The 25,201-nt window shown below is 39.2% G+C and overlaps 2 protein-coding genes and 1 long non-coding RNA gene across 3 annotated transcripts; all 3 read right to left on the minus strand.

Moving 5' to 3' along the window:
* Nucleotides 1–633: 633 nt before the first annotated feature.
* LOC127934287 (uncharacterized) lies at nt 634–8,846 on the minus strand. Its single transcript, XM_052531566.1, has 2 exons — nt 8,425–8,846; nt 634–8,318 (listed from the first exon to the last, which is right to left on the minus strand). The coding sequence occupies exon 2, from the start codon at nt 7,643–7,645 to the stop codon at nt 1,370–1,372; it is 6,276 nt and encodes a 2,091-aa protein (XP_052387526.1). The 5' UTR covers nt 7,646–8,318; nt 8,425–8,846; the 3' UTR covers nt 634–1,369.
* Nucleotides 8,847–13,112: 4,266 nt separating this feature from the next.
* Nucleotides 13,113–16,745, minus strand: LOC127934290 (uncharacterized). Its single transcript, XR_008147741.1, has 3 exons — nt 16,137–16,745; nt 15,921–15,990; nt 13,113–13,587 (listed from the first exon to the last, which is right to left on the minus strand). It is a non-coding gene; the product is annotated as an uncharacterized LOC127934290 (long non-coding RNA).
* Nucleotides 16,746–22,976: 6,231 nt separating this feature from the next.
* Nucleotides 22,977–24,897, minus strand: LOC127934420 (serine/threonine-protein kinase pim-1-like). The gene is made up of 7 exons (XM_052531795.1): nt 24,872–24,897; nt 24,585–24,753; nt 24,317–24,370; nt 23,831–24,209; nt 23,468–23,644; nt 23,184–23,272; nt 22,977–22,988 (listed from the first exon to the last, which is right to left on the minus strand). Exons 1-7 carry the CDS (start codon nt 24,895–24,897, stop codon nt 22,977–22,979), a joined length of 906 nt encoding a protein of 301 aa, XP_052387755.1.
* Nucleotides 24,898–25,201: the final 304 nt, after the last annotated feature.

The following is a 25,201-nucleotide window of genomic DNA, read 5'->3' on the forward strand; positions in this document are numbered from 1 at the left end:
ACATCACTAAACATCATTTATAATAAATATAACATACAGGGCTCATTTAAACACTTTTTGGAAATTTGTAACATTTCATTTAAAAAAAGCTGTCATCTCTATACCAAAACAGCTTAAAAATATATCAAAATGAACAATATATATAGAGAGAGAGAGAGAGAGAGAGAGAGAGAGAGATTTATTTTATTTATTGAGGGAAAAAACAGCTACTTTGTTACCTCAAAATGCTTCTTCAGATTCGAGATATAATAAAAAAATAAAAATGAATGAGTACTTAAGTTAATATAAAATTTAATGGAGTAAAAAGTACAGTATTTTTCTTCAGAAAGGTAATCAAGTAAAAGTACAAGTAATCAGTTTACATTTTGCATGAATAAAGTACAAATACCCCCAAAATAATCCTCACACTAAAAAATGTTGGGTTAAAAATAACCCAACCTGTAATCCAGCTACGGTTGGTATAGCACCTTCTCATCTGTGGGTTATTTCAACCCAACCCATTGGGTTAAAAGTTACCCAACCGTTGAGTTAATTTATATTAATTAACATCAGTATTTTTATTAAAAATTATTTAACACAACCATATTTTGAAACTTTGTATGCCCGCCCTTAGTCATGACGCGAAGGCTGAGGTTCTTTAACTGATGTTTAATGTGTTCTGGACTTAGACTCCAACACCAACACCGTAGAACTGAGTAAAAAAGGGTGAATATACAACAAACATGTCATACATTCAGTTACATGTAAAACACACATGACTTTAAACTCGTACATAAACAGAAAATACATCCACATACCACTTTTGCCTGCTTATGAGCTAAGAGAGGGGGTTATCTTAAAGCTTCTTTATCGGATGACTTCTAAATAGAAATACTTTAAACTTTGCAATGATTACATCATTCCATATGATCAGCAGAATTGCTCTGTTAAACTCGGATCGCAGTTCTGACTCGTTCTCCGTGACAAAACAGGAAGTGACATACAAAGGCACGATGGGAGCAAAATAAAATATAACCAAAGAAAACTCTTAGAAAGAATAAATATTCCTCAAATATACAACAGTTGAGTATATAAATCACAATAAGCATTATAAAATAGTCGAAATATAAAAATATACAGATTAGACTGATCAAAAAGTTATAAATAAATGAGTGTTGAAGTACACAAGCGCCATCTAGTGGAAATAAACATTATAGATTCCGAAAGCTTGTAACAGCAAACACACTCCCACCATCACGCAATGTGTGATTCTTAAAAGAATTTACTTTATAAATACTCAGTAACTCAACATGAACTAATAAACATTCAGTGGATAAGTATTTGTACACGTTTAACATACACAGTTAAACACTTTTCAAACTTAACCCTTTTACTCAGCTTCAAGTAGTAACACTGTTTTGTGTATGGGTCTTTCTAAGTAGACTGACTTATTTGTGCGTGCACCCTTGCTATCTAGTGTTGCATCACTAACAAGAAGTTTAAGTCTTCTCACCATTCCATCAGATCCTGGGAAAACTTCTACCACTTTAGCTAGCTTCCACTGATTTCGTGATGCCAAATCATCTTGAAGCAGAACGATATCATTTATTTTGGTGTTTCTCCTGCTCTTATTCCACTTACTTCTCTGCTGCAGATTCAACAGATATTCCTTCCTCCACCTGGTCCAAAACTCATTTGCCAGAAACTGAACTCTTTTCCATCTTTTCTGAAGATAAAGATCTTCCCTCACAAACTCTCCAGGAGGTGGTGCAATGATGGTGGACTTCATTGTTAGTATATGATTCGGCGTCAATGGTTCTGGTCCCACAGGATCATTGAGGTGCTCTGAGGTCAATGGTCGACTATTTACGATCGCCATTACTTCATACATGAATGTTCTTAAGGAAGAACTGTCCAGTCTTGCTGCAGACTTGTCTAGGATGGACGTTAGTACACTCCTTACAGTCCGGATCTGTCTCTCCCAGACACCACCCATGTGACTGGAAGCAGGCGGGTTCATGATAAAGGTACAGCCTAACTCTTTCACACGTTCTTGATCCATTCCCTTCATCAACTTCAGGAACTCTCCCTTTGCACCCACGAAGTTGGTACCTTGATCACTATAAAGCTGACTTACATTGCCACGTATAGCAATAAGACAACGCAGTGCATTAAGAAAGGCATCAGTACTAAGATCATCCAGCACCTCAAGATGAACAGCTCGCGAACACATGCAGGTGAAAAGTAGTCCGTATCTCTTCAACTCTTTCCTTCCCTCTTTAACATAGAACGGACCGAAGCAGTCCATGCCACTATAGGTGAACGGAGGGGTAGCTTCCATCCTTTCTGGTGGCAGGTCAGCCATCCTTTGCTCCTGATTGCATTTCCTCAGCTTCCTACACTTAATGCATTTGTAGATGAGAGATGAAACTTCGCTACTGCATCCCAGAATCCAAATACCATTGGAGCGGATTTCATTGATGGTTATGCCACGACCTTGATGTTGCACCTTTTCATGGAAGTGTTTTATGAGTAAACGAGATATATGATGTCCTTTAGGAAGAATGGCTGGATGCTTGACATGAGAGTGAAGCTCTGCCTGTGTCAATCGTCCTCCCACTCGTAAGACATCATGGTCATCGATAAACGGACTTAACTTGTACAGCTTGTTGAAAAGACTTGAATTAACTTCCTTGCCTTGTCTTAGATGCTTGATCTCGTCACTGAACACTTCTTCTTGAACAATGTGAATTATGAATTGTTCAGCATCCTTCCTTTCTTCAAGTGTTGTGGAATTGTTGGATCTTTCTACCAAACCTTTCGCACTCCTTGCACAACGTTTGAGCCTTGCTATGGCTTTCACTGCCCTCTTCCAATCTGAAAACCTTTGCAAGCGATCTGACAGACACCACTCTTCCCTTGCCTTGGTCATTAGAACCTGTGCCCTTTTGAGTTCCGGGTCTCCATCATTAACTTCTCCCACCTTAATGTCATCCTTAGGGAGTTCTCTTTGCCATAGGAAACTTGGACCAGTAAACCAGTTCGATCCCATGAGTTCCTTTACGGTGAGCCCACGAGAGGCATGGTCAGCTGGATTTTGTTCTGAAGCCACATATCTCCATTGACTAGTCTCAGTGCTTGTTCTGATCTGCTGAACTCGGTTGGCTACAAATACATGGAAACGTCGTGCATCGTTGTTAATATAGCCAAGGACAACTTTGGAGTCGGTCCAGTAGTATTCACGAATGCCATCCAATTCTAGTTCTCTTTTGAGCAGATCACCAGTTCTTGTGGCAACCACTGCAGCTGAGAGCTCCAGTCTGGGAATTGTTGTTACCTTTGTTGGAGCAACCCTAGCTTTACTCATAACAAGAGTGCAGTAGACTTCTCCAGACTTGGTTACAGCTCTGAGGTATGAACATACTCCATAGCCTGACACACTGGCGTCTGAGAAATGGTGTAGCTCATATTGTTGAACATCCTTGAATGTTGATGGCACATAACAACGTGGTATCTTCACCAAAGACAGGTTATGGAGGTCTCGCAACCAAGCTTCCCAAAGCGGCTTGAGGTCATCAGGAAGTGGTTCGTCCCAGCCTAACTTGTCTTGACACATCTTTTGTAGAGTCCTTTTCCCAACTAAAATGAAGGGAGCGACGAATCCAAGAGGATCAAAAATGGAAGCAACTGTAGACAGCACACCTCTTCTAGTAAAAGGATTTTCCTTTACTAACACTCTGAAGTGGAACTTGTCTGAAGCCACGCACCATTGGATGCCGAGCGCCCTCTCTACTTTAGGTTCTCCTAGGGTCAAGTCAAAGTCAATTGCCCCTTCAGTACATTCCTCCTTTGGAATTGTGGCAATCACCGTCTTGCTGTTGGTGATGAATTTATGCAAGCGAAGCTTTCCGGTATTGCAGAGACCCCTGGCTTCCTTTACAAGCTGGATTGCCTCTGCTTCAGTGTCCACACTCGCTAAGCCATCGTCAACATAAAAATTACGTTGTATGAACTTCACTGTGGCTTGATTAAACTTGCCTTGACCTTGTACGGCAAGGTATTTGAGGCCGAAGTTTGCACATCCAGGCGAGGAGGCCGCTCCGAACAAATGGACCTTCATTCGAAAAACTGAAGGTGAGGCTTCCATGTTTCCATCTTCCCACCATAGGAACCTGAGGTAGTCCCGATCCTTTGGAGCAACGTGGAACTGGTGGAACATACGCTCCACATCACACATGATGGCTACTTGCCCTTTCCGGAAACGACACAAGACTCCAACAAGGGTATTTGTGAGGTCAGGCCCAGTCAGTAGATGCTCATTCAGAGAAGTATTCTGAAATCTTGCAGAGCAATCAAAGACGATACGAATCTTGCCTGGCTTCTGTGGGTTATATACTCCATGGTGAGGTATATACCATGCTGGTTGACTACTTAACTCCATCTCTGGGACCCTTTCAGCATCGCCTCTTGCTATTATGTCCTTCATGAAAGCCATGTAGTCCTTTTGGTACTGTTCATCTCTCTTTAAACGCTTCTCTAGGGATTTGAGTCGATGCTCTGCACACGCTTTGTTGTTTGGCAAATCTGGCCTCTCACCCTTAAAAGGCAATGGCATCTCATAGTGTCCATCTTGCACTTGCTTAATGCCTTCATTCAATTTTGCCAAAAACCTTAAGTCTTCTTGCGACGTTGAGACTTCCTCATTATCCCGTTCTACAAAGTCTGACTCAAAAACCTTCAATATCTCTGCCGGAGTGATCATCTCTTTAACCTTGTTCCTCTGTACAAAGCAGACTTCAGACTTGAGTTTGTGAGATGGATCACGAGCTGGTAGAACTTGCTTCATGATAATCTTGTGACTCACACCGATTTCATCTTCATAATAACTGTCGTCATGGTTGTATCCAACGATACTCCAACCCAACACGGATCTTTGTGCAAATGGCTGATCTTCATTGCCACTGAGAACATCCCTGGGAAGTAAGGCTTGAGGGCAGTTGTAGCCTATTAACAAACCTACTTCACAGTCAAGTGCAGGAGCCATTTCATCTGCCAGATGTTCTAGATGAGGCCAATTCTTTGCGGTTTCACATGTGGGTATATGAGATCTATTTGCAGGTATGTAGTCTCTAGTATAAGTTGTTGGAAGTTTGATTTTAACTTCAGACTGAATGCCTCTTACTTGTAGACCATTCAATTTGTGACTGGACACAACCTTCGTTTTGGATGTTATGGTGGAAATCTTGAGTTTGACAGGCTCTTTCTTGATATCAAGTGTCTCAGCTGTGTCCTTTAAAATGAAAGTAGTGTCGCTCTGAGTATCAAGCAAGGCATACACTAAAATCTCCTTCCTTGGTTCATCTGTTGTTGAGACATATACTGGAATGATTGATGACGTATGAGTGCCGTTCCTTTCTTGAACTACTCTGTTTGAAGTCACAGGCTTAGACTCTTGTACCTTCTGTGATTCGGCTGTTCTATCTGCAGATCCGTGATTGACCTTGAACTGATCTTGACTGGTTCTAGAGCTTTGTCCTGGGTATTTATTTACACGGTCCTGGTGTAGGCTTGTTGGGTGAGCCTTCTCACATTTTTCACACACACTCCTAGAGGTGCAGCTTCTGGAGTTATGACCAGTCTTAAGACAGCCAAAGCACAACTTCTCAGACTGTACAAACTTCAATCTTTCCTCAATTGGTCTTTCCATAAATTTGCGACACTTATGGAGAGTGTGGCCTAATCTCTTACAAAAGACACACATAAGGCTAGTCCTTTCACTGGAACTAGTGGTGAATGTCTTTGCACTTGAGTTGCGATTCCTCTGAAACTTAGAATGATCTTGATCTGATTGCTTGAACATTTCTTGCTCTGCTGGCTTTATCGCTTGCAGTGAGGTGATAGGATTGCATGCGATTCTAGCTTCCTTGTTAAGAAATTCAACAAAGTATTTGAAATCTGGGAATCCTTTGTATTCGTCTTGAAACTTGGTGACTGCTCTATTCCAACGTGAACTCAACCAGTCTGGCAATTTGGCTAATATTCTTTGATTTTCAACACAGTCATTCAGAGCTTGTAAACCTTGTACATAAGGCATTGCTGATTCAACACTGCTTAGGAAATCTACAAATTCCTGGAGGTCTTTGCTGTCTTTGGCAGCAATCTTGTGCCAAGACTGTATTTTGTCACGGTAAGATTTGCCAACTACGAACGGATTGCCGAACCGGTCATCAAGGATGTTCCAGGCTGCCGTGTAAGCCATTTCTGTTCCAGCCACAAAATGTCCTTCAATCGCTCTCTTGGCCGGACCACCTACATACTTGCGTAGAAAGAATAGCTTTTCTTGTGATGGCAAGTTCTTGCGATCAATTAACGTCTGGAAGGACAGCTTCCAGTCATTATACTTCAGGGGATTTCCAGAAAAAACAACAGGTTCTGTAATTGGAATCCTATTGGCTGTAATCGCTTCAGCCAGTGCCTTCACAAGATCATTAGAAGTTTCGTTGGGAGCAGGCCATGTAGGTGACTGAGAGATATGAGCTTGGGGTAACCTTTGAGAAGAACAAGAGGGTTGGTTGAAAGGAGCAGTGTCTTGAGCGAGCGTAAATGGCTGAGAGAGAGAAAAAGGAACGCTTGGTTGAAAAACATAATGTTCTTGCCTTTGTTGAAGAAGAGGAGCAGAACGCTGTTCTCCCTCATCACCTTTGATGCTTTCAGCATAAACTTGCAGCCTTGCTTGTGCTGCGTTATGTCTTTTTAGTTCCTCCAACCGTTCCACTTCTTTTTTCTTTTCTTCCAGCTTTATTTTTCTAACAGTGCTTTCTGAAATAAATTGAGCCCTTTTCCTTGCATTCTCCGCTTCGGTTTCCCTTTCTTGAGCTTCTCTTTCTGCTGCTAACCTTTCATCCTCTGCCTCCAGTTTCCTAATTTCCTCTTCATGTTGATGTTGTGTCTTCATTATTTTAATCACTTCTTGTGTAGCCGCTACTTCAGCCGCTGCTTCTTGTCTTTTCTGCAGAGAATCACTGTAAGATTGACTGGACATCTTGGAAACAGACTTTGACTTACTGGAGGTTGCTGAGATGATGCTGGACACAGTGGCTTCAAACACTGAATCTGAATCAGGCCAGGGAATGTCCTTAGGATCACCGTTGAGGAATCTTTGAGACTTCTCATTTGCAGTGCTAGTAATGGCAAGGCAAGTGTCATTTTTCCTCCGAATTTCAGGTTCAGGGCTTGTGATGCTTCTTATGTCACCATAAATATGGTCGACCTCAGACTGAGTGGCATTAATGGTGCTCACAACTTCACAAATCAATTCTGCATCATCATTGTTCTTAATGGCTCTTTTCAAACCATTGATGTGATACTTCCACCTTCTATACTTCTGCTCAAAGCTTCTTTTCAGATCATTTAGTCTAGCGTCTTGCAGCGTTTTACCCTTCTCGGTAAGCGTGCGTGCTCGCTGGCTTCTTCTAATATCTGAGAGCTGTGTATTATCTATGTCCACCTGAGGTTGTTGTACTTGTGCAGCCACTTCAACTTGATCAGTTATATCAGCCTGCTCTGATGGAATGACCTGCTCTGCATTGTCTACGTCTTGTGCAGTAGGGGTTGTATAGCTAACTTCTTTAGTAGCCAGCAATGTATTTTCACTTGTATTTGACATGCTAAACCTGTGTTGCACTATAATGTGAATATTCAAAGAGCAATCTAAAGTTTAGTGTAAAGCGGTTATCTCAGCTACACTTATGTGATCCAATCATGTAAATGATAACAAGCTACAGAACTGTCAAGAAGTAGTCTATGAATTCAACTTGTAAAGAAAAAATGTGAATATCAACACGCTTAAATGATGAAGTATACACAAATACTTGAATACAACAGAAAATTCAAACTTTAGTCTTATTTAATAGTAGCAAAATTGTTTATCTGTTTAGTCCCTTTTAGTTTCTTAATAAGTCAAACGATAATAGAAAAATGTCCAACTTTATCTTAGAATGGGAATGATGGAAATACCAGAGCAATTGAAACTTCAGTGACAGTTCACAAGACCTTGCGCTGCTTCCAAGTCACTAACTTCAAAAGTGCTTGCTTGTTCAGCCTTTGCTTGCTTCAGTCAAGTCAATTGCAATCTTTTCATGTTGTACTTCCCTCATTCAACATGTGGCGCCTCTTGATGGCCGATTTCCTCGTGCAGCTTTACGATCTGATGCAGTTGGCCTTCACCGACGCAGAAAGTGTTCTACTATGCCCGCCCTTAGTCATGACGCGAAGGCTGAGGTTCTTTAACTGATGTTTAATGTGTTCTGGACTTAGACTCCAACACCAACACCGTAGAACTGAGTAAAAAAGGGTGAATATACAACAAACATGTCATACATTCAGTTACATGTAAAACACACATGACTTTAAACTCGTACATAAACAGAAAATACATCCACATACCACTTTTGCCTGCTTATGAGCTAAGAGAGGGGGTTATCTTAAAGCTTCTTTATCGGATGACTTCTAAATAGAAATACTTTAAACTTTGCAATGATTACATCATTCCATATGATCAGCAGAATTGCTCTGTTAAACTCGGATCGCAGTTCTGACTCGTTCTCCGTGACAAAACAGGAAGTGACATACAAAGGCACGATGGGAGCAAAATAAAATATAACCAAAGAAAACTCTTAGAAAGAATAAATATTCCTCAAATATACAACAGTTGAGTATATAAATCACAATAAGCATTATAAAATAGTCGAAATATAAAAATATACAGATTAGACTGATCAAAAAGTTATAAATAAATGAGTGTTGAAGTACACAAGCGCCATCTAGTGGAAATAAACATTATAGATTCCGAAAGCTTGTAACAGCAAACACACTTTGTTGTAACTTACAGATTTTATATTGATATGCAAGCAACACATTTACAAATATATTTTAAAATATTTTGTTTAAATGTACAAGAACGTGTAAAAATACAACTGACATTTTCAAGATGTACAAATGTGTCGATTCATATTCATATCAAAACACAGAAATGTGTTAATATAGTTCACAGCTTAATGGTTAGAGTTGGACCTGTAACCCAAAAGTCGCAGGTTTGAGTCTCGGTGCTGGCAGGAGTTGTAGGTGGAGGGAGTGAATGAACAGTGCTCTCTCCCACCCTCAATACTCATGGCTGAAGTGCCCTTGAGCAAGGCACTGAACCCCCAGTTGCTCTCCGGACGCTCGTGATTCAAGTACAGCACTAATTAGTGCCAGCCTTAAAAGAATAAAAAAAAAAAAAGTTAAGTTAACATGCATTGTGATGATATTTCACTGATCCTCACTTTACAAATGAGTGAATTTAAATGAGTTAAAAGCTATAGCGAATTTAAATAGGTTAAAGTGATACTTCACCTATACATTAAAATTCTGTCATCATTTTATTAAAAATCTCTTCTTGGAACTGTTTGTATTCTACAATGTGTGTCTTATACAAAATAAATAAAGGTGACTTGACTAAACAGGGCACTGTAATTTTAAAGTGTTGCTTTTATTTACAGGTTGAATGTCAATGAAGGACCGCTTCATTTCCATGTGTGATGTGCACACCATTTTTCCATTTGTGTGGTATGGTGCAGATGGCAGGAAGGGTTTTAAAGACAATTTCTGCATGAAGGCCTTTAAATGACAAAAGTATAGAGATTTTACAGCCAAGTAAAAAAAAAAAAAAAAAATCTAAGCTTACAGTTTACAGTCTTTGTGGGGATCCACTATCATTTGCATTAAGAGACAGACTAAACCAGTTTTCACTCCCTCCAGAAAATTTGTGGCAATATTTGCGGCTAATGGGAGTACATTTTCCCACCCTTTTGTTGTGTGGAGGGGTTGGGATGAACTCAGATGCAGACAGGAAGTACCAAAACACAGGATTTATTAAATACAAAAGGGGAAAACAAAACCCTCTAGGGGGAAAACAACGACTAGGGCTGAGACTAAACGATTCAACAAGACTTGGTCAACACGATAAACAAAGACTCTTAACACAAAAACACTAACTTCAGATACACAAACACAGGACTCACAACGTCTTCTTCTAGGATACAGAAACATATAGAGACACTTACGATATGGTAAACAATCATATATGTGGAACAATGAACTGACGAAAGACAGAGCACACTAGGGGATCTAAATAGGGGAACTAATTGAGACACAACAGGTGGCACAGATAAGGCAATCACGACAAGACTAGGATGACAAGGGGGGCGGGGCAAGGGAACGAGACAACACAAGCACATGGCCCAAAGACAAGGCCATGTGCTTGTACACAAAACACGGGTCTGTCATGATCCTGCCTCAAGACTAGAGAAAAGTCAGGACATGAAGGCAGAATCATGACAGAACCCCTCCCTCAAGGAGCGGCTTCCAGACGTGTCAGGACAACTGACAGAGGACATGACAGGAGAAGTCACAGGACACGGGGAGACAACAGCTGGACACAGGGAGACAACAGCTGGACACTCAACAACATCAGCCAGACAAGGGGCAACATCAACGGGACACGGGGCAACATCAGTGGAGACGGAAACTGGGTCAGGAACTGCGCTAACTGCGGCTGGCTCGGGATCTCTGGGGACAGGGTCTGGGGAAAAGACAGGACTGGTAGGGACTTGAAGGATCTGAACAAGACGAGACAAATAATTAGACAGAGTATTGTCAGCGATTACAACAGGCATCTCCTTACGAGATGAGACAGACTGTAGGAATGCTTCTGCTGCAGAGTCGGCCGCGGCTCTCTCCTCCGCCCTCACGACTGCGGACTTGGAAACAGTTCTCTTAGTCGCCGGTTCGGGGTCAAGGGTCACCGCTGCTGGCTCGGGCACGCCAGCCCTCACTGCTGCTGGCTCGGGCACGCCAAGCGCTCACCGCTGCTGGCTCGGGCACGCCAGCGCTCACCGCTGCTGGCTCGGGCAGCCTCGCCGGGTCAGGAGGAGACAGAGACGCAGGACCGGGAGACCCCTTCTTCCTCTTCCTCCTTGGCCACGGTGCAGAGGTCATAGCTGGGTCAGAGAAGGGTTGGGGGAGTATTGTCTCAGGCAGGGCAGACTCTGACGCCGACGATTCCGAAGCTGACTCCCACGAAAATAGTCTCACTCGCTTCCTGGGGAGACTGATGGCTGTGGAAGGCGCCTTAGGACTCTGGGAGGGATCTGCCTGTTCCCCCAGTGTAGTAACAGCCAGGAGATGACCTTCTGGGATTACTGGCAGCTGGGTCGATGGTGGGGACCTCTGGGGTGAAACCTGCGGCTCCTCCTGGGAGAACTTCTCCCACAGCTGGGCATAATTGTGAAGGATCCACTCGCCTTCTGACGAACATGGGAGGGCAACCCTCCTGTCTGCTGAGTTCTTAAGTGGTCGGTTCATTCTGTTGTGTAGGGGTTGGGATGAACTCAGATGCAGACAGGAAGTACCAAAACATAGGATTTATTAAATACAAAAGGGGAAAACAAAACCCACGAGGGGGAAAACAACGACTAGGGCTGAGACTAAACGATTCAACAAGACTTGGTCAACACGATAAACAAAGACTCTTAACACAAAAACACTAACTTCAGATACACAAACACAGGACTCACAACGTCTTCTTCTAGGATACAGAAACATATAGAGTAGAGCTGTAGTCAAGTCCAGCTTTGTCGAGTCCAAGTCAAGTCCAAGTCCAGGACTAGTCAAGACCGAGTCCAAAGAGGTTCGAGTCCAAGTCAAGTCCAAGTCCAAAAGTTTCGAGTCCAAATGAGAGAAAAAAGGGTCCTCTTCAAGACCACATACTTAACTACTGATAATGTTTGTGATGCGAGAGACAGCATATCTCCTATTCTAAGAAAATAAATGTACATTATTATTTGTAATGATCAAAAAGCATGTGCAATGTAACAACTCTGTAGGACAGGGGTCTCCAAACTACATCTTGGAGGGCCAATGTCCTGAAAAGTTTATCTCCACCTGGCCTTAACACACCTGGAAGATTAGTGTTTATAGTAAGAGCTTGATTAGCTGGTTCAAGTGTGTATAATTAGGGTTAAAGCTAACAGGGGCGTTACACAAGATCCCGGGCTCTATGCATAGGCAGTCCTGATGGGCCATCATGCCCCCCACCCATGAAAATATCCAGGTAAAATAAAATATATTTCAGATTCCTAATCAGTACTGGTTTTACCCCCAGTCCGACCCTGGGAGATAAACTATAAAGGACACTGGCCCTCTAGAACAGAGTTTGGAGCTGTAAGGTCAAATTATTTTTATGTACTTTATTTTCATTTTAATTACTTAATAATGCTGCTTTTGCTGACATTATGTCTGTGTTCAAAAATTTAAATGACTGATGCCTTGCCTTGGCACAGTGCACAGACGCATGCAAAGCTCGGGATATGACAAATGCGCGCAGCAAGCAAGGGATACGTTTGGCTCTACTGGGCATGCGCATATAAATACATCGACATACTGTACTTAGTGCTTGCATAGACTACTCTGCGCTGTCGGAAACACTCAACTACTCCAGCATGCATTAACCATAATTCACACAATTTGTTTGCAAGTGCGACGTGAGTTTTAGAATTATAATATTGCGTGGAGCTGTTACTATATGACCTTATCTATGTTGCATGTAAAAATAAAATATGTAATGTAATAATTAGGGTTGTGCCTGAAGCCGAATACCTTATTCGGAATGGCAAGGATAATGGCTTAAAAAACGAATAACGCACAAGGAATAATTCTGCCTGAATACTCGTCTGAAGCTGACACAGTCTGGTGTTTGCTAGATAACAGGTGAGCATGGGCGTAGGTTTGGTCTCAGCTTAGGTGGGGAAACGCATTTCTACGTTAAAATTAACCCAAATTGAGCTAGGCATTAAACCTACAAATGTTGTTCATTTTAAATATCACTTTTACACACAAATAATAATTACCAAAAGGAAAATATTAAAAACAAGAAAAAAGTCAAAAAGTAACATGTTAGAAGAAATGCAGAAAAGGATGGCATTAACAGCTACAGAGTTCATAAAGCATTGAACATTTGATGAATATAACTTAAGATCAAATTGGACTTTGTTCAATTGTATATATTGTATAAAAATATACGAAAACACATACAATAAATTTACAATTAGTTAGGTTTTTTTCCAACTATTCTGGCATGACAGTACACAAATAAATCACAACATTAACTTTGATATTATAACATTTAACAGACGCATGTGTGTGTGTGTGTGTGTGTGTGTGTGTGTGAGAGAAAGAAAGTGACAGGTGTATGAATGACAGAGTGTAAACTCTTCTACTAAACAACACAGAAAAAGCATTTAACTTTTTTTTTTTTTTTAACAAATTCTACACTTACAGTTTGTTTCATAGTCCATGAATACAGATCATGCATCACGGTCAATTTTCATGATCTCTTTAGCATAACTGATGTAGTCATGAAGAAGCCCCATCAGCACAGCATGTGACATCTTCTACATCATCCAGGGCAGCGTCCTCCTTTAAAACCACCGCTGCATCAGTTTAGGGGAAAGAATATTCTCCTCTCTGACCAGGATTCATCCCAGTCACCGCCTGTTCTTCATCAGTGGCCTAAGAGAAACACATTTGAAAAAATTAAACAATTAAACTATCCATTTTCAGGTAGAGGTGTATTCACATGCGTAAGGATAGGTACAGTATTGTTCAAAATAATAGCAGTACAATGTGACTAACCAGAATAATCAAGGTTTTTAGTATATTTTTTATTGCTACGTGGCAAACAAGTTACCAGTAGGTTCAGTAGATTCTCAGAAAACAAACAAGACCCAGCATTCATGATATGCACGCTCTTAAGGCTGTGCAATTGGGCAATTAGTTGAAAGGGGTGTGTTCAAAAAAATAGCAGTGTCTACCTTTGACTGTACAAACTCAAAACTATTTTGTACAAACATTTTTTTTTTCTGGGATTTAGCAATCCTGTGAATCACTAAACTAATATTTAGTTGTATGACCACAGTTTTTTAAAACTGCTTGACATCTGTGTGGCATGGAGTCAACCAACTTGTGGCACCTCTCAGCTGTTATTCCACTCCATGATTCTTTAACAACATTCCACAATTCATTCACATTTCTTGGTTTTGCTTCAGAAACAGCATTTTTGATATCACCCCACAAGTTCTCAATTGGATTAAGGTCTGGAGATTGGGCTGGCCACTCCATAACATTAATTTTGTTGATTTGGAACCAAGACTTTGCCCGTTTACTAGTGTGTTTTGGGTCATTGTCTTGTTGAAACAACCATTTCAAGGGCATGTCCTCTTCAGCATAGGGCAACATGACCTCTTCAAGTATTTTAACATATGCAAACTGATCCATGATCCCTGGTATGCGATAAATAGGCCCAACACCATAGTAGGAGAAACATGCCCATATCATGATGCTTGCACCTCCATGCTTCACTGTCTTCACTGTGTACTGTGGCTTGAATTCAGAGTTTGGGGGTCGTCTCACAAACTGCCTGTGGCCCTTGGACCCAAAAAGAACAATTTTACTCTCATCAGTCCACAAAATGTTCCTCCATTTCTCTTTAGGCCAGTTGATGTGTTCTTTGGCAAATTGTAACCTCTTCTGCACAAGCCTTTTTTTTAACAGAGGGACTTTGCGTGGGATTCTTGAAAATAGATTAGCTTCACACAGACGTCTTCTAACTGTCACAGTACTTACAGGTAACTCCAGACTGTCTTTGATCATCCTGGAGGTGATCATTGGCTGAGCCTTTGCCATTCTGGTTATTCTTCTATCCATTTTGATGGTTGTCTTCCGTTTTCTTCCACGTCTCTCTGGTTTTGCTCTCCATTTTAAGGCATTGGAGATCATTTTAGCTGAACAGCCTATCATTTTTTGCACCTCTTTATAGGTTTTCCCCTCTCTAATCAACTTTTTAATCAAAGTACGCTGTTCTTCTGAACAATGTCTTGAACGACCCATTTTCCTCAGCTTTCAAATGCATGTTCAACAAGTGTTGGCTTCATCCTTAAATAGGGGCCACCTGATTCACACCTGTTTCTTCACAAAATTGATGACCTCAGTGATTGAATGCCACACTGCTATTTGTTTGAACACACCCCTTTCAACTAATTCAACTAATTGCCCAATTGCACAGCCTTAAGAGCGTGCATATCATGAATGCTGGGTCTCATTTGTTTTCTGAGAATCTACTGAACCTACTGGTAACTTGTTTGCCACGTAGCAATAAAAAAATATACGAAAAACCTTGATTATTCTGGTTAGTCACATTGTACTGCTATTATTTTGAACAATACTGTAAATAATCGGTTTTAAAGTTTCAACACTTGTGTGGTTGTTTAATGTCTCAGACCACCACAGGGCTCCAGAATGCTATAATGGCAGCACTAGTGTGAGGACATGCGATATTGTTTGAATAAATATTGCTTTCAGAAAGCTTCTTTACTGAAACATTAAAACAGTCATGACATTCACATACCTCACAATATTCATGTACATGGAGGGCTGCTCTTCAAACCGTTAGTTCACCAAATAATTAAAATGGTCATAATTTACTCTCCCCATGTTTTTCCAGACTCATACAAACTCTGCTCATTTTTTGGAAAACGTATGAATATATTTAATATTCTCTTTTTGTGTCCTCCATTGCTGGTCTGGGAGACCAGTATTTTATTTTGAACATACATGTTTGCTATCATATAATTTAAGATGTATTCATATATAAATATCAGAATTTACTTCTACAATAACTCTATATTTATGAAGCTTGAAAATACTGATTATCTAAACTATAAATGGATTAACAAATATTATGAGAAAACTAAAAATATATTAATTTATGTTGTAAAGACAGACAAAAGTCTTATAGGTTTGGAATGACTTGAGGGCAAGTAAATGATTTTTTGTGTGAACTTTACCTTTAAGAGTGAAGACCAAGAATAATGACTCTCCAAATCAGACAAGACAACTCCAAAGTTGGTTTGAGTTCTGCAATAAAAAACACAGACATCAATGGTCTTAATGAAATGAGCACGTAATCACACTGTTGTTGCATCAAAATGTGAAGTTAACAGGCAGGACACAACAGAAACATTAATTTTCTAAAAAAAAAAAGTAATAATAATTTAACTTACATCAGTCTCAAAAGAATGAAGTTATCTTGTCTCTGGATTTCAACATCTAAAAAAAAACCACATTATTTTAGTCTTAGTAAAAATAAAGATAACTTGATGTTATTCTGAAGTTTACTCTCCTTAAACCGTCTGTCCCTCTCTTCAGAAGAACACCTCCTCCTCATCCTCACACAGGTCTGTGACTCCTCACACAAACAGCTTCTGTGTCTTTAACTCTCGGCGCGAGGACAATGAAGACAGGAGCTCGACAAGAAATATTACATGTAAAACATACTTTTAACAGTTACCACTTCAACAGCCTCAAAATAATTATGCTAGTCTTTACTACACAATGCCGTTTCCTTTAGGAGACAAACATACATTCAGTTTAACCGCGAAAAAAAAAAAGACAAATTCACATGAGCGTAACCGTGACCATAACCGTCTGTTAACGCCTCAAAAAGTACAGATAATGTAAAATCTTATGTAAATATGACAAAATACATTCACAGACGTTATATTAAAAGTACATCCTCCGTTCAGTAACGTTATATGAGGCAGTTAAGACCTCCGTCCGTTTTTTTTTTTTTTTATATATATAACGTTAAGCTCCTTTGTTTCCGCCTTTCATAAAACCTTCCGCCTTTCATACAACCGGGTAAACAATAAAAGATAACTTTACATTTTGAATATTTACTTACCATAGTCTTTCACTCGCTTCTCGCTTCTATCACGCTGAGAAAATGGCGACTGCTCGCACTGGAGAAGTACGATTTTGACGTGACGTGCGTGCTCTCCTTCACGTCCGCGTCCTCAACCCAGCCCGCTGGGTTAAAAAAGAGAGTTATTTTCAACCCAAACTTGGGTTAAAACATCCCAAAGTCCTATCCAACGGCCTCAACCCAGCAGTTGGGTTGAAAAAACAACCCAGCGTTTTTTAGAGTGTTTATGAGTGAAAAGAGCGCAAATCAAACACCGCATTGTTGTCGCCTCTCTGTGCATCTCTCAGAAATCAGAGCGTTGCAAGAGTAATTTTACCTATAATAATACATCATACACGTTATAGTATTTGTAAATATTTAAAAGGCAATGCTTTAAAGCTTAGGCTACGATATGATACGAATGAATGGAATAAGCACAGCGCGCTCACCAATCAAACAGCAACGTTGCGCGTCTCAGTCTCTCAAAAACCAAACCAGTTCCCTCTCAAGAGTAGGCTAATAATCAGCTTAGATACGGATACATTTTCTACTTGTCCTACATGTTTGCATCTTTACCTTTTGCTGGTTTGCGCGGCACACACACATTTGTTTAGTGAAGTTCACTAAACATTATAGACTCGCTTAAAGTGTTCTGCGTACTGAAAGTGTGCCCATTGAATGGATTCAGTCGTGTTCAAATGATCACTAAACATTTGCCATGACATCTCTCTGCTTGCATGATAAATATTATTTTAGAAATTAATAATTATTTTAGTTTAACACGACATACTTGTTCAGTGATAACTACGAAAAAAATATAAAAAGTCATAACAGTCTTATCAAGTAACTGTACGATGTTGTATCCGAATGCAGATAGGAAAAATTTTGTGATTGTTACAGATACAAATACTGGCTGTTACATGACAATTTAAATATGTAATGTCATAATTATAAAGTTTTTAAAATGTATATATGTAACTGTTGCATAAGGCTATACATTAATAAGCGTTTATCAATTAAAAAAAAAAGATTTAGTGTTTTCATTTACAATAGCATGAACCACGAGTCGAGTAGCTAACTCAAGCATATTTTTTATAAAAAAATCGACTAGTAGAAATCAGTAGTCTTGCAACCCCTATACTGTACAACAATAATTAGTATTTCATTATTGTAAAGGGGACGTTTGAGGCGATCTAGGTGTAGACGTAAATAAAACACAATCTAACATATAGAAAATTAAATTAGAAACATCTAAACTTTTCAGGTCGCAGTAAGTGCACCGCTGGTCATGCACATCCTTTCCCGGAACAATACTGAAAGCTAAGATGGAGAAACAGATGATAATAGCTGTACAAGGATAGCCATTTTTTTAAATGAATTTATTATCAGAGCTGGAAATCCATTTATTCTTTGCTGAAACTTCTGCGTCATCATGGAGAGCGGGTCATGGTTGCCCAGCAACAGCAGACGCCACTGGAGCGCAAGCACAGATTACAGTGCTTTGGAAATAAAGAGAGCGGCGCGCCTAGCATTTTCCACACGTTTTCAGTCGCGACATCATGCAAATGTGGTTTTGTTTTGAAGGATACTTTTTTTTTTTGCTGGACTCGGTCGAGACCAACTAGAAGACTTGGCGAGTCCAATGGCCAAGTCCGAGAGCAAATGCAACGAGTCCGAGACAAGTCCAAGACTACAGAAAAATGTCTCGAGTACTACAGCCCTAATATAGAGACACTCACGATATGGTAAGCAATCATATATGTGGAACAATGAACCTGACAAAAGACAGAGCACACTAGGGGATCTAAATAGGGGAACTAATTAAGACACAACAGGTGGCACAGATAAGGCAATCATGACAAGACTAGGATGACAAGGGGGGCAGGGCAAGGGAACGAGACAACACAAGCACATGGCCCAAAGACAAGGCCATGTGCTTGTACACAAAGCATGGGTCTGTCATGATCCTGCCTCAAGACTAGAGAAAAGTCAGGACATGAAGGCAGAATCATGACACCTTTACCCTTTGACTGATTTGGACTTGTAGGGAGGAACAAAAGTACACTGTAAATTAAAGGAAGCTTTGTTGGACGGAATGCAACAATACACTTATTTCACCTCATTTGTCCTTTTTTCATAATTTTTGGAAGTCATAGGTCTAAGTAAAATTGAAAACTTATGTATCATTAATTTTAATAGGTTACTTACCTTGAAATGCTTCAGTTAACAGGCAGAAATTCTATTGTTGCATTTTTTCCTTCACAAAAAAGTCCATTGTCTAAAACACAAGTATAAACACATTTAGTACAACACATTTAAAAAACATGTCAAACAATCTAGATTCATAAGAGAAAATGCTGTAATTATAGGGTATTCCAATAGATGCATAACAATATTCAATAATAAATCATAAAAACACTTTTACAGTACAATTAACTAGTGCTGGTGCGCTAAGAAGAATATGGCTTCTGTTTTACGCTCCCTCCTTAAAGGTTTGTTGTAGGAGTAACGTTAACGTTATGTAAATTTGGGGCACTGGTATAAACTTTCGCTGAAAGAGCAGATTACCTCACAATGGCGCGCTTTTCTTTCGCCTGGGTTTTTACCTTTTATAACAGAAAATTGCAGGTTCATTCAAACGATTCTCGCGGAGTCTGTCTGTCGCATGACTGATGTGTGCTCAGCTCGAGCAGCTTCTTTCACAGGTCCGATCCGATAAATGGTCCGTGCGGTTTTTCTAACATTTTTATTAACTTTAAGTAATATTTGTCTAAACATTTTTTGCAGCTTATCTTTTAGTGTATTAATACTGGCGAACAAACATGAATAGCATTCATTTACAATCGATCTGATTATCTGGGGGAAACAAACGGACTAAAGGGAATTAAAACTTTTTAACGTATAAAGAAATTAACGTATCAGAACCATTACTTAATGTTATGAAAGTTATATACATCATACGATTATATTAACAAGTTACTTACCCTTCATAATCAGGCAGGCTGCCACACTGATGTCATTGAGTCTCTGACTGGACCGTTAAAATTTGAACAGGAGTGAAGCAGAAACATATTTAACCCAACAGTTGGGTTATAACTAAAAATAACCCAACAACGAAAAAAAAATTACCCAACAAATTTTAAGATAACCCAACACATTGACCCAATATGTGAAACCCAAATGTTGGGTTAAAAAAACAACCCAACGTTTTTTGCTGTGCTTAAGTACAATAATCAAGTAAAATTACTCAAGTACCATATTTTACTCCTCTGCAAACAGGAAACATCTAAAAACAGGCTGGTATTATAACAAAATTATGGCTTTACAAAAACACATTAAAATAAAACAGTAAATATGATAACATATGATAAATAAAACAACAAATATATTATTTTCTAACTGTATTTAACATTTTCACAACTGTTGAAAACCTTTCGAATTTTGTTTATAAAAACATGCTTCTGGAAATGGATCTTTTCTATCCCTAATCAGGGTTAATATTTAGCATTTCAGGCTCATATTGACTACAAAGTATGTGCTTTCTGCAAATGTAATTGTGCAAGTGTAACTGATTAGTTTATTATTTTTTATATCATTCAAAACAGAGACTTCAGAGTTGTTTCGCTGAGTTTCAGGAATGTTTAATAGGCCTATTGTGCAAAACAATCCCGCAACCTACATGTCTTGTTATACACTGCACAACGGTATTACTTTGTTTTAATATGTATATAATGCAGTCTCTTTTGATAACTGATGATAATAGCGCTATGCTCTTGTCCAAGCTTTTCATGGCTACAATAACGGCTTGCGAGATGTGACCAAGTAATCGCAATAGTTGCAATCATATGATATCCAGAAGGCTAAATTGGTCTAGCATTTCCAGTGTGTGCGCTGGTTATTTTGAACGGGGACATCTGGTCACCCTAATATAGAATGCATATATAAACACTTTGTCTCAGTGTTTCAATCGATTTTATATAAAAAAATGTATTGCACAACAAATCCAATGCATAACTTTCACTGGAATATGTATGTATTGTCCAGTTTAATGACAATTCAATAAATATATTTTATATAAAATACTAATAACTTGTGGCTAGTTTACATTTTCATTTGTCTGCAGGCTTCTTCCAAATCATACCTGTCAAATTTTGGTTTTGAAAATAAGGGAAATTTTCAAATCATCCCAACAAAGCTCCAATATCCCTTACATTTTAAGACAGGTGTTATAGCCCAAATGAAAACACAAAAGGGTATATATGAAGAGCATTTATTTAAAGGCTTATTTGCATATTTTCTGTTAATTTAACATTGCTTGTCTTTACATTTACATTTTATTTTCATTCCACACATTCTTTTCATTTCATATTGCTTTTCTTTTACAGTTTTTCTTTTTATTTCACATAACTTTTCTTTTACTCTTTTAGTGAGTTGTTGTACAAATTTGTTGCAGACTTTGCATTCTTTAAAAAAGTAAATTCGCTGTCCCATTTATCCTGGTATTTACAAATGGGGTTTGGTTCTTTGGCAGGTGTGCCTTCACTCTCTATCGTAGCATCCATCATCCGTCTCGGTTTTTCTTTTGTTGTTGTTGTTTTTCCCGCGTTATAACTCATGTCATCTGACCTCACACACTCCTCGCGACAGGCTACTACAGGTGGCAGTTATCGCTAGACTAGTAACAGAGCTCAGATTGGGAATGTTTTTTTTATTAATATTTTATTAATAACGCAGGTTAAAATAAAAAAATTAAAAATTAAAATACAGGAGATTTACGGGAAAATACTAATACGGGAGGACGACGGGAAAGAAGGGTAAAATATGTGACTTTCCTGGCCAAAACGGGATACTTGACAGGTATGTAAATCAAGATTTATTTTTCTCTCTCTCTGTGTGTGCTGTCTTTATGTATCTGCTATAGCCTATTGTGTATTATATCAATCAAGTTATTAATTTCTCCTGATGTCTATAGCTTTTAACATATTCAGATGGTACTTTACAGTGTTGCAGTCTGTGGTTTTACTTTATTGTTTTTTTTTTTTACTTTATTTAAAAATATTTTATAGTTTGTTATAGAAAATAAAGTTATGCTCAGAGTTCAGAGCCTCCATCATACGATTATAACAGATGCCTTCCGAGTGGAGACCTGCACTATCGAGTGCGGTGTGGGACACTTGATGGGCGAGTAGAGACTTGTGTGTGTGGGATGCAGGAGAATAAGGGTGTATCTAGTGTGATCACTCCGTGCCGCGGTTCGTTTAGCTGGCCCCGGCTCGGTTGGAAGAGGTGGGCCAGAGCACGGTTCAGTTCGGTTCGGGTGTGGTGCACATGTAGTGTGAGCGGACCGCAGAATTTCTAACACATGCAGCGTGATTGTGTGAACATTTATGAGCAGCAAATGTGATAGATCTGTAAAACAATATATTCAAGATTCAAGATTTTATTTTTCACATAAAAGTTATATAACATACAAAAAGCAGTGAATTGTAGGTCTGGCATACTCTTTATAGACTGTGCTAAAAATAAGAAAATTAAATATACACAATATATTAAACTTCTACACAGATGATGTGCAGAGATTCTACACAGAAAACTGCTTCACGGATGATTTCAGCAGATTTCTGTGTATTGTGAGAGGGCCGTGTTTTACCGCTTCCCAAAAGACTCAAAACAAATCGATGCACTCCACTGTGCTGAGCGAGAGCGCTTCTCTGCTGCCTTTACGTGTTAACAGAAACTTTGGGTTTCCCACTTATGAAGTCCTGAGCACTTCATGTGAGCTGCTGCAGTCTTAGGCCCACCACAAATGCTCTCATTGGTTGAGACGCGTGATGACACCCATCCCAAGCCAGTACTGATCAACATCCCACTACTCCTGTGACCCATGCTTTGACTGCATGTGTATTCAGAGCCAGTGAGCAATGGACTTTCATATTAACAAACAACTGTTAATGCGCGATAAAATAATTGTTGCTGTTAATCAATTAAAACGTTAACGTGACAATAACACTTTAACTTAATATATATTCTAGTTTAAAACAGCTTTTCTGGGATGTTTTGGACTGCAGGGGACAGACGTGGTAGACTGGGCCTCTGATACTGCTGCAACTATTGCAGGAACCATTGGAGAGCTGAAGATACAACTACTTCTGAGGTGGTCTTATGTGGTGACCTGAAACAAAACAGAAACAAATACAGAATTATTACGTGTAAATACACTACGAATGACATTTTATAAGGTAAAACATACAACTTCTTAAATCTAACAATAAAAGCAAAGCGAGAAAACTTGATTCGAAAATTGAAATGTAAAAAAGAAAAATGTTAAATATGTCAAATTATTTTAAGGTGATCTTAGGTTTAGTACCGTAAACCACTTGTGCGAAAGGATTTCCTCCAGCTGAATTCGGTTCTTTGGCTTTATTTGCAGGAGAGCACGGAGCAATCTGCAGCATTCTGTGCAGAAAGATGAAAGGGACACATGAATATTACTTTAAACTTAACACCTGCTTTAATTTAATGATCATATTAATTGTACGATCTGAGTTCAGGCATCAGAAATCAAGAAAACTTCATGCATTTTCTAACGCCATCTTTCAGAAAGCCACTTGTCCCAGTTTTGTATGTTTAAAATGATAACTGAACTCTTACCATTTGACAGACCAGTTTGGGACCAGAGATGCAGTTTGAGCATGTGCAGATCTAAGAAACCTGGATAATATCCGGCCACTATTTTAAATAACAGAACCCCCAGTGACCAAACCGTCGCAGGCTTGCCGTGGTACTTTCCCTTTATGTAAAACTCAGGAGGGACGTATGTTGCTGTGCCTGGAAGAAAAAGATTTTGTTAGATGCGCAAGTTCGGTTCACAACAGTGACGAGATCCATGACTGTAACAGTGTCGTAATTCTACTGTATATATATCGGGTGCTTCTTGTTGTTTTGGTGACCCACACCTGGTCAACTCATAATATAATCGTCACTAGAGTTGTAGCTTTTAGATACAGTACATACCAGAGTATGACATGTAGACAGTTGTCCTCAGAATGTCCCCACACCCAAAGTCAATTAGTTTGACTTCAAGTGTCTGGTTGTTGATGAGAAGGTTGCTCGGTTTGATGTCACGGTGGAACACTTGGCGCTGGCAGCACACGTTCGCAGCTTTAGTCACCTGCATCATGACTCGCCGTGCTAAGCTCTCGTTGAGACGTCCACCCTGACGCCCCACAAAGTCTTCCAAAGTCTCGCAAGGAGAGGGACATTCAAGGATCATGACGAAATGGTCATTGTAGTCCTTCCAGTCCAGCAGCTGGATGATCTCTGGCACTCTGGGGCCTTTATTAGCCAGGATTGTGAGGGCGATCTCCAGTGGAACGAGTTGCTGATATCCAGCCTAAAAGAAAGACGTTGGTAAGATAGAAGTTGTTTTCCAAATAAGCACTTAGTCCAGTTTTCCTACTAGTTAGTGAGAGGAGAACAGAGAGAGTGCATCTTACTTACAATGTATAAACTTGGCCTGTAGGTTTCGGTCTTATTAACATATTTGACCGCCACCTGATCAAGAAAACAAACAACAATTAACTTGTGAAGAGGCCACCATTAAATATATACAGACAAGTTTTGTAAAGTTGAATTGAATTTAAGTTCAACCAGGACAAAAAGATACACCGAGAGGCCTTGCAAACAATAGCATGACATCACAGAAGTATAAAGATGAGACGGGTCAAAATCACTTCGCTAGATACGTTTTCATCAAGTTTTCACTTACTTTAAGGTCATCCTCCAAACGTCTCGCCTCATACACAGAACCAAATCCACCTTCACCCAGCAGATCACCCAGCTGGTAGTGGCTGGAAATGAAGTCTGTTACAAGATAAAACAACTGCAGTTTTAAACATTTGTTATAGTTATTATTCCATTTAATTTTATATAAAAATCTAAAGAGATTTAGTGATATTTTTTCATCAGTAGACACTACATTGAATGTGTTCATGTTATTATTTGTCACCCCTAAACTATGTGCATATAAAATTACAAAAACTATTTTTTTTTTACATTTCCTGGATGAAAGATCTGATCATGGCCTTAATCCATTTTCAAGTTGATTTATATGTGTTGATGTGGATTTTATCTATTAAATATTTCAGATTTAACACATTTTATCAATTCTTCATTGAAGAAACCTTAAAAATTTGACCAATCAGAGACCAAACAAGATGCTTAAAAGCTATTATAATCTATCATTTAAAACTAGAATGATTCAATTGATTGATTAATGAATGTCCCAGTAATGGATGTGTAGGTGTGAATGATGACTGGTCATGCTCATGTCATTTACCATCACTGCATCTGGCTTTCTGTTCTTTCTGGTTCTTCACTTTCTCT

The sequence above is a fragment of the Carassius gibelio genome, chromosome A18 (genome assembly GCF_023724105.1).
Source record: "Carassius gibelio isolate Cgi1373 ecotype wild population from Czech Republic chromosome A18, carGib1.2-hapl.c, whole genome shotgun sequence".
Taxonomy (NCBI): Eukaryota; Metazoa; Chordata; class Actinopteri; order Cypriniformes; family Cyprinidae; genus Carassius; species Carassius gibelio.

Bases quoted from the DNA above. Each gene is read 5' to 3' on its own strand.
- LOC127934287 (XM_052531566.1), bottom strand. From the start codon at position 7,645: ATGTCAAATACAAGTGAAAATACATTGCTGGCTACTAAAGAAGTTAGC.
- LOC127934420 (XM_052531795.1), bottom strand. From the start codon at position 24,897: ATGATCAGATCTTTCATCCAGGAAAT. The intron at 24,754-24,871 runs GTAAAAAAAAAA...AAATCTCTTTAG, and splicing joins AGATCTTTCATCCAGGAAAT to ATTTTTATATAAAATTAAAT. The intron at 23,645-23,830 runs GTATGTACTGTA...TTTTTCTTCCAG, and splicing joins TGTCTACATGTCATACTCTG to GCACAGCAACATACGTCCCT.